Source organism: Myotis myotis, unplaced genomic scaffold (assembly GCF_014108235.1).
Source record: "Myotis myotis isolate mMyoMyo1 unplaced genomic scaffold, mMyoMyo1.p scaffold_m19_p_22, whole genome shotgun sequence".
Classification (NCBI taxonomy): Eukaryota; Metazoa; Chordata; class Mammalia; order Chiroptera; family Vespertilionidae; genus Myotis; species Myotis myotis.
Window position 1 is genome coordinate 3,922,569 of NW_023416327.1, and position 9,084 is coordinate 3,931,652.

Here is a 9,084-nt window from a genome sequence, read left to right on the forward strand (position 1 = left end):
AGCGGAGAAGCACCCCCAGGCGCCTCGGGCTCCCCAGGGTGCGGAGCCGCCCCGCCCCGGCCCCGCAGACCCCCACTCCCTCCCAAACGCGGCCACCCGCCGCGGGCCGGCCCTCGCTGACCTCGGCTGCCCCGCCGCTGAGCGGCAGCAAAGGGCTGGACCCCCATCCGGGCAGCGCGTCCCCTTCCCTGCGCGGCCCGCGGGGAGAAGCCCCAGGGGCCCTAGGGCGACCCGGGCGCCGCTCCGCGGGGCCGCAGACCTGGACGACTCCGGGGGTCCCGCTCCTTCCCGACCGCTCCTCCCGGCTCCGGGCCGCGGCCGCGGGGTGGGTCCCGGAGCCGCGGGCAGCCCGGTGCGCGGCGGGAGGCCGGCCCGGCGCCTGCAGTTCCCGCCGCGCTCGGAGTGAGCGCACGGCCTCCGCGGCCCGAGCCCCTCCGCCTGCCTCCCGCCCCCCGGAAACTTCCCACCGTCCCGCCCGCTCTCCCCTCCGCGCCCAGGTTCCCCGGCCCCGGCTCAGGACGGCTCTGCCCCCCGCCCCCCAGTCTCCTGGCCCTCAGGCCCGAGGGTTCCCACGATTGGAACAACTGTTATTGTCGGGCGGGGAGGCGAGCAGCACGGAGGCCGCGGGCCGAGGGGAGGTAGAAATGGTGGTGCAGACGGCTATTTCGACCTGTGTTTTAAAAAGTTTCATTGGACAATTATGGTAACCCCGCTAGAAAACTCCTTAAAAAAAAAAAAAAGATTTACTCCTGCTTCTGGAAAGCCGTTATTTTTTACATTGCTTTTAGGAAGATAGATGAACAAAACATCGCGTTTCCAGCTATTTTGATCTGTAATTAAATGGCAAGATCGGTTTGTATTCTCCTACGGCTTTTACAGAAGTTGCAGTGATCCAAAGTCGGGCTGCTGTGTCAGAGTGGCATTTTTATTAATGAGAACACAAAAAGCTTGCATATTCTTAGCCCTGCTTGAATTTAGTTGCTAAGCAACCGCTGTATGGTAATTCATCCGCGAAATTTAAATCTTGGAGAAAGGATCGTGCGTTTTGCTGAATGGTCGCCACGAGGAAAACAACTTGTGGGACTGGCCAGCTGGTCCGGCGGGGATGCCACCCCACCGGCGGCCGCCCGGCCCAGCACCCTCCGCAGCACCCTCCGCTCCTGGACCTCCCATCTCCCCTGGAGGCAGGCCCGCACCCGAGCGAGCCCTCTGCGTCCCCAGGGCTTCGGAGATCTGGCTGCCACTTTCCGCAGCCCCTCCCTCCTGCACCCACAGACGCGCGTGTACAGACACACACGCAGTGCACACACCGTGTCACCACGGGAAGGCCAGTCGCCCGGAGCCCTCCGAGGTCACTCCCAGAGCTGGCTCATCACAGAGCGCAGCCCCCAGCCCTCCAGAAGGCCAGGCTGCTGCCCTGGCCGGCAGTGACATCATGGGCTCCTGCTCGCCACGCGCGCCCACATTTCAGGATACTGGAACAAACACGGATGTGAAATCAAGAATGAAAGAGAGTAATCTAATTAATAGGCCATGAGCCAGGCTAACAAAATCAAAGAATCTGATTACACAAGTACCCCTCCTGCTATCTCCGCTGCCCCCACCCAAGCATCTCTGCAAGCCTCCGCAGGACTTCCTTTCCTAGACTGGAAAGTTCAGGAGGCAAACCCAGAGCTCGCTGATTTCCTTACTGAAACCAAGATCAAGCCCACGGCGGGCTCCACAGCCAGGTCACAGGGGAAACCCTAGGCCAGGAACCGAGATGAGAAGAGACTACAGAGCTTGAAGAGCTGGCCCCACACTCCTTACCTCCCACTCAACACAACAACACCTGCACTCCTTGCGGCTTATGCTGTCAGTAGCTGGACAAAGAGAGGGAGGCTTTTCACTCACAGTCATTTTAAGAAGACACTTTAAAAAATAACACAGCACAACTCGTTTTACTACATTACCTGGTTTCTGGGTCACCAATATCCTCAAAGTCTTAACTTCCTTTTAACACCTTCCCCAGCATGGATGTCTGTGCACTGCCAGGGACTAGGTTTTATCGTGGATACATAGCATCTGTTTTAATCTGTCCAGTCAGCCACTGCATTTCATGAAAGAATTCTGTAATTTCTACCCTTCTGCCTTGAAAAAAACCAGGTCCACCTCCTAAATAATTAATTTCAAGTCTGTATCCAGTGCCAATACTTGTTGCATCCATTTGAGAGTTTGATTAATTGCCCTGGAACTTGGGCAAACTAAACTCCATGTGGAGAGAATGCTTCTGCCTTGAGTTTAGTTCTGAAAGCTACACATTATTGATGGCTCTTACTCTATTTACATACAAATCGGTGCAAATATGCCCATCTCTTCAAATGCGTTTTGTATAAATATATAAAAGTGTCATTTTTGATTTAGCTTGAGCGGTTGATCATTTATTACAAAAATAAACGAATAAATACAACAATATATTGTTGCTTCCAACAAGATAAATACTTTTACAAATATATAATTTTAAAACAAATTTAATTGTTAAAATTATTTAAAATATTACACTTATCGATAAAACTATCAATAGTATATACTGCATTTAATATTAGAACCAGTTATTCTCTGAATTTTGAAACCATTCACACAAAACATGAGCATGGTAGTGAGCAAACGCTGGAGGCTACAAGGAAGCAGAGGGACTCTCAGATCAAGAATGAGCAGTTCTGTTTTGGAACAAAGAAGCAGTCCTTGGCTAAGGACTAAAAAAAAAGGGCAGAGAAACAACAGCAAAATGACTATTTTACATACACCTTGAATGATTTATCGCCCAGACTTGCAGGGGAAGATGGTTGGGTGAATGAGATGGCTGAGGCTTGGACCACAGGTCAGGAGCCACAGGAGTCTGCAGACTACCAATGGGCCTAGTTTGGGATTAGCCAGATTGATGGAACAGAACTTTGTCACTTTCCTTTGGGTTGGGAGGGGAGGAGGGCTGGATTGAAATGGAGGAAACAAATGGCTACTTTACAAAGCACAAGACACTTGCTCTGCAAAGAAATACAATGACCAAATTCATTAAAAAGATCTGGTGATATATAACAATATTTTCATTATTTACGTGTATAACAATATAAGCCTAACACAAACCTCTCAGTTATAGCTGCTCTCTTTTGTTTTTCACCCATGAATTTCATTTTGTAGATACATTCACAGGGTTGATTTCCAAAATATGGAGTGCCAGCATTAACTCACTTTAAAAATGCAAAATAATGAAATAAAATGGTCTTGCTTTTCCAGCTTCTCCAATTAAAAGTTACTCTGTTACCCCTAAATCAGGACTTCTTCCAAAGTAATCAGCAAAGGTTGCTCTTTAATAGGAAACAGTGTGAAATCGAATGGTAGTTCTTTTGTTGTCAGCCAAATCAAGTAAGCAAATAGCTCCTAAAATTTTATACAGACCCACTGTCTAATCGACCACTGCCATTCCTGGTGGGGAAACAGGGCTTCATCTCACGTGCCAGTGGTACCCATCATTAAAAACAGCCACACCCAATCCTCAGCTTTCCAATAAGGCCTTCTTGGCTTGCCCCTGTAGACCCTCAAGAACTGATGAAGTTTATATCCACTCCAGGTTTTAAATTTGCTGGGCAGGGAGATTTCAATAGCAAGAGAAAGAAGGAAACAAGAAAGCCAAGACAAGTAAATCGTGGTTTCTTATTTTCATTTTTTCTTCTTTCTGTTTAATAAATATGGCCTTTTTCAGATTTCACAAATCAAAATGATTGTGATTTTTAGTACTATCTGGTGTTTAAAATAATGCAACCCAACACACGGCCATCTGGCTAGGCTTGATTTATGAAAGTGACACAGGGTCTGTCTGGAAGAAATAACTGCTCCTTGTTGCTCGCACAGTTTTCCGGGTTTTTTAACCCCTACATTGATATCTTAGGGGGAGGAAGTGAGGATGAGAGAAGGCAAAAAGTGAGTGACAGCTAAATGGGATTAGGGGGAAATTATCCTATAAAATCACTGCTTTATCACCCCAAATACTTCTAAAAAGTCCAGTATGAAAGGACTCAACTAAGCACAGTCTTTAGTACTCACAACCTGAGGCATCACACTTTCGCTTTCCCACATGGTAAATATTGATACATTGATGTCATAAATGTGACCGCTCCGCAGGATATATCTAAGGAGTGATCCAAAAGCTAAAAGCCCAGGGTCAGTGAGGATACAGAGTCACACTGGAGAAACACCAAAACACAGACGTGCAGACTTTTAGGTCTGAGCTGGTAATCACACCGAGGGGAAAGCAGTGTGGACCACAGTCAGGACTTTGGAACTCCATTCTTTCATTACAGAAACAAACCAACAAAACAAACCAAACCCTAAACCAGCTTAATAATTTAAACTTAATTACATAATATCAATGGAATAGTTGTAAGCTATTCTTCACAACTATTAGTCTTCAGAAAAAGAAGAAAGAAACAGCAATGTGGTGGGGGAGGAGAGGGAAAAGAGGCTAAACTTGGGAAAAGGGCTCTGTATTAACCATTAATAACCAGCTGGCACGTTTTTTACTGGTGATGTAATCCAATCTTTTGATAAAGATGGTGAAGAACACAGGTATCTCCAAGAAAAGTAGTAAATACTCCCCTAAAAACATCCATTAAAATTACAGGAAAGGAAAAGACTGTGAAATTGACAGCTTACCAGGGAGTGCCGAGTAGTTAGAGCACTAGCAATTTCTGTCAAGTCTGTCCTTTACTCTAGATTTCCAAACACACCTTAGTGCCCCAGCGCTACGGGGCTCCCTCAGGCTAGCACTCAAGGATATGCATTAGTAAAAAAATATTTTCCAACTATTTCTTCCCACACAGTGTTTATGCATCAGACACAGACTATTTCATTCTAACAAATTTATTTTCTCGATCAGCTCTTACGGAATCACTACTCAAATTAAATTACAATCAAATGATCACATCAAAAGATACCCTTATTACCTAACAACTGTCCATATTTTCATTTCATTTTGATTTGTGCTCGTCTGAAAAAAACACGTAATACAAGATCTGGGGAAAAATAAATTACCATTTTGCAGCAGTTCATAAGTATTCTGAATAAAATATTAAAAGAAGTCATTTAATGAAAATATAAAGCAAATATTTTTAGATCAGCAACGGATCTAACAATCTATATTGCCGTCTTTTGAAAAGTCTGTTTATTAAAACCTACCAAAAACACTGCTTGGAAATGGCAGTATTATAATCACAGCCACAGCACCCATTCGATCAAAGTTGGCAACGGGTTGAGGAGCGAAGTCCAAGAAGTGCAGCGGCTGGTGCTCAGTCTTTCTAAATCCCTTTATGAGTCAGTCCAGAAATAAAAAATAAAAAATATTAATAAAAAAATTATTAGCGGTGGAATCCTTAGGCATCCTCCGTCCCAGAGGCAGCCCTGGCAGCCGGGCTGCGGTGGGCCTCCCTCCATGCCCAGACTGCGGCCCGTGCCCGGCCCTGGGGGCCTCTCCCACTCGGCGACGGATGAGCGGATGTCCCCTTCGCCCGGGCCCATCCCTCTGCTCCTTCGTGATGTTTTTATTTCCAAGGTTATTTGAAGGAAACGTGTTCTTTTGGCTTTGCTCTTCAGCTTGTTAATTTCAGAAGCTGTGGATATTATTTTTGCTGGAGACTGTTCTTTTTTTTCTCCTTCCCGTTTCATAGTCAGTTTGTCCCCAAATGACTTCATATGGCCAAGAAGAGCTGGTTCCCAGCAGAGTCGTCCCTGATTCAGCCCGGTGCCTCTGCTGCTTTCAGAGGCTCCCAGGAACCAAGTCCCGGTCGGTCGGTCACTTTAGGCAGCCCTTTAGAGGGGGGAAGGGGGCTTTTTTTTTTTAAGGGGAGAGGGCGAGGCAGGTGCTAGGTGCTGTCCCCTGTCGCCCTGGGGGCTCCTCGGGGCGGGCAAAACCTGGCGAGTGCAGTTTTGGTGCGCTAGGCCTCTTCACCCTTTTTAAAAAACAAAAACAAGAACAAAAAGCGAAACATCACCACAGTATAAATGCGATCCCAGGATCGCCCCCTTTTTCTCTTCCGCTTTTGCTTGTGTATACCGTATGGGTGTTTATTATATTTTGTTTGTTTGGTCCCTCTTCTCTAGGGCTCAGAAACCGTCTCGCCGGCCAGTCTCTCTTCTTTCCTCCAAGGGCGGGCATGCCTGTCTTTGGGCGGAGGGGAGGGCGGCGGGCCGGCGGGGACCGGGCGGCCCGGTGCGGGGGAGGCGCGGCGTTGGCGTTGGCGGTGGCGGCGGCGGCGGCGACTCTCCGGTCGCTGCGCCCGGCCTTCACTGCACGCTGGTCTGCAGCCCGTGGTGCGGCGGCGGCGTGTCGGCGCTGACGGTGCCCACTTGCGAGTAGACATCGTCGGGCGTCTGCTGCTGGATGCCGGGCGGCGTCATGCGCTTCTCCTTCTGGCGCCGGTTGCAGAACCAAACGCGCACCACCTCCTTCTCGAGCTGCAGGCTGTCGGCCAGGTTGGTGATCTCCTGGGCCGAAGGCTTGGGGCACTTGAGGAAGTGGCTCTCGAGCGCGCCCTTGACGCTCACCTCGATGGAGGTCCGCTTCTTGCGCTTGCGGCCCTGCGCCGCGATCTTGTCGATGCTCGTGGGGCTGCCGGTGCTCGAGTCCGCCTCCTCCAGCCACTTGTTCAGCAGCGGCTTGAGCTTGCACATGTTCTTGAAGCTCAGCTGCAGGGCCTCGAAGCGGCAGATGGTGGTCTGCGAGAACACGTTGCCGTACAAGGTGCCCAGGGCCAGCCCCACGTCCGCCTGCGTGAAGCCCAGCTTGATGCGCCGCTGCTTGAACTGCTTGGCGAACTGCTCCAGGTCGTCGGACGTCGGCGTGTCCTCGTCCGAGTGCGGGTCGTGGCTGTTGAGTCCCGGCCCCGCGCCGCCGCCGTGGTGCGGCGGGCCCTGGGCGTGGTGCGGGTGCGGCGGGTGCGCGTGGTGGTGGTGATGGTGGTGGTGGTCCGCCAGCTCGGGGGTGTCCCCGCGCACCAGCCCCGGGTGGACCAGGCTCTGCGCGCCGCCGCCCGCGCCGCCGCCGCCGCCTCCGGGCCCGGGGGGCGCGCTCAGCATGCCGTTCACCGTGAAGCCGCCGGGCTGCGAGTAGAGCAGGCTCTGCGGCGGCGGCTGCTGGCCTCCGGCCATGGACGGGAGGTGCGCGGCGGCGGCGGCGGCGGCGGCAGCGGCGGCGGCGGCGGCGGCGGCCCCCCAGCCCCCGGGGTGGCCCTGGTGCGGGGGCGGCGGCGGGGGCCCGAGGTGCGGCGGCCCGCGGTGGTGCAGCGCGGTGCCCGCGTGCAGGTCCTCGCGTCCGGCGCCGCCCTTCACGTCGGGGCCCTGCGGCGGCGGCGGCTGCGGCGGCTGCTGGGGGCTGCCGGCCATGCCCACGGCGCTGCCGGACCACGGCGAGCTCGCCTCCACGGCGGCGGCGGCGGCAGCGGCGGCGGCGGCGGCGGCGTGGGGCAGGGCCGTGACCCACTGGTGCGCGTGGCTGAGCATATGGCCGCCGTTGCTGGCGGCCATGGCCCCCTGCATGAAGTCGCTCTGGACCATCTTGACGGAGGACGGGTCCCCTCGGTAGGCGCCGGAGGTCACAGCGGCGCTGCCGGGCTGCATGCCGCCCCCGCCGCCCCCCGCGCCGCCGCCGCCCCCCCCGCCGCCGCCCCCGCCGCCGCCGGCTCCCGCCGCGTCCGAGTGGACAATGGAGCCGGCCGCCAGCAGGCTGTTCCCCGGCAGGTAGGGGTTAGAAGCCGCCGTGGCCATGCCGCTCCGCTCCCGCCACCCCACCGCCGCCACCACCGCCGCCGCAGCAGCAGCCGCGGCCGCCGCCGCTGCCGCCGCGCCCCCCGCTTCCCGCCTCCTTCCCTCACTCCTCCCCCGCCCCCGCCCCGGGCCCCAGTCGGCCCCCAGTCGGCCGCCGCCTGGGCCGCCTCCTCCGCCGCCGCCTCCTCCGCCCCCGCCGCCGCCGCCGAGGCCCCCGGCTGGAGCAGCAAGGCCGCTCGGCAGGGCGCGGGGGTCGCGGGCCGGCCTCTGGCAGCAGCAGCAGCAGCAGCAGCGGCGGCAGCAGCGCTGTGCAGAAGGGGGCTAGCTTCTCGGGGCGCGCTCCTCGGCCGCCCCCTTCACGGGGGGTCTGGGCCGGCCCCCAGCCCCGGCGCGTTCGGCTGGCTCCAGCGGGGCTCGCCGGGCGGGGCGCGGGCCTGCGCTCGGGCTCCCGGGCGGGTCTCGGGCTCCACTCCTCCTCCGGTCCCGGGAGCGCGGACTCGGCCGGGGCGCGGGGCTCGCTCCACCTGCTAAGTGGCGACTTCACAGGAGACAACAAAGAAAGAAGCCGCTCCTTTCTTCTTGCACCAAATTACGGATGACCCGCAGCCAGCCCGCCTGCTCCTTCCCCGGCTGCTCTCCTCCCTCCTCACGCACACATTTCGCTGCTCGTCCTCGGCAGCAGGAAAACTTTTGGAGTCCTTGAAGGCGGGGTGGTGCTGGCTGCCGGCGCGTGCGGAGCGGGGAGCGGGCTCCTGCTCTCCCTTCGGGTCCGCGGCTCAAGTTTTGTCCTGTCCTAGGAAAACTTCCTGCGATGCTGCATGTCTCTGCAGTTGCTACTGCCGGGGCTCTTGGTTGCCTCTGAAACAAGAGTCCTTTTCCATCCTCCTCGCCACAGCCACCGTTTGATGCGACATCTTTCCTTTTGGGCAGAAATGAGGAAACAAATATAACAAGGAAAAACACTGAACAGGAGGAAAAACGAGGTCGAACGACTGTTACCTTGTTGCTGAAGGTTGGGGTTGGTGTTTTATTTTTTTCCCAGCAGTTGTCTGGAGGAGGAGGAGGAGGAGGAGGAAGAGTGCATTGGTGGAGATGGAGGGGTGTGTGTGCATATAGGGGATCCTTGGTACACAACCAACTCCAGTGGGCACGCTGTGCGGCTTGTAGGTGCACGGCTGGCGCTGGCGCGGGCGCGGGCCGTGCGGAGCGGAGTTGCAGCGGGCGCTCGCTCGCGCCCTGGTTTGCGCGCTCTCTTCCTCCCTCACTTTCCCTCTTCCTCCCGCTCCCCTT

At 55.1% G+C, this 9,084-nt stretch overlaps 1 protein-coding gene across 1 annotated transcript; it reads right to left on the reverse strand.

Annotated features, from left to right (window-relative positions):
- Positions 1 to 2,372: 2,372 nt before the first annotated feature.
- On the reverse strand, positions 2,373 to 7,881 carry POU3F3 (POU class 3 homeobox 3). The gene has a single exon (XM_036355515.1). It carries the CDS (start codon positions 7,792 to 7,794, stop codon positions 6,316 to 6,318), a length of 1,479 nt encoding a protein of 492 aa, XP_036211408.1. The 5' UTR covers positions 7,795 to 7,881; the 3' UTR covers positions 2,373 to 6,315.
- Between the last annotated feature and the right edge of the window lie 1,203 nt (positions 7,882 to 9,084).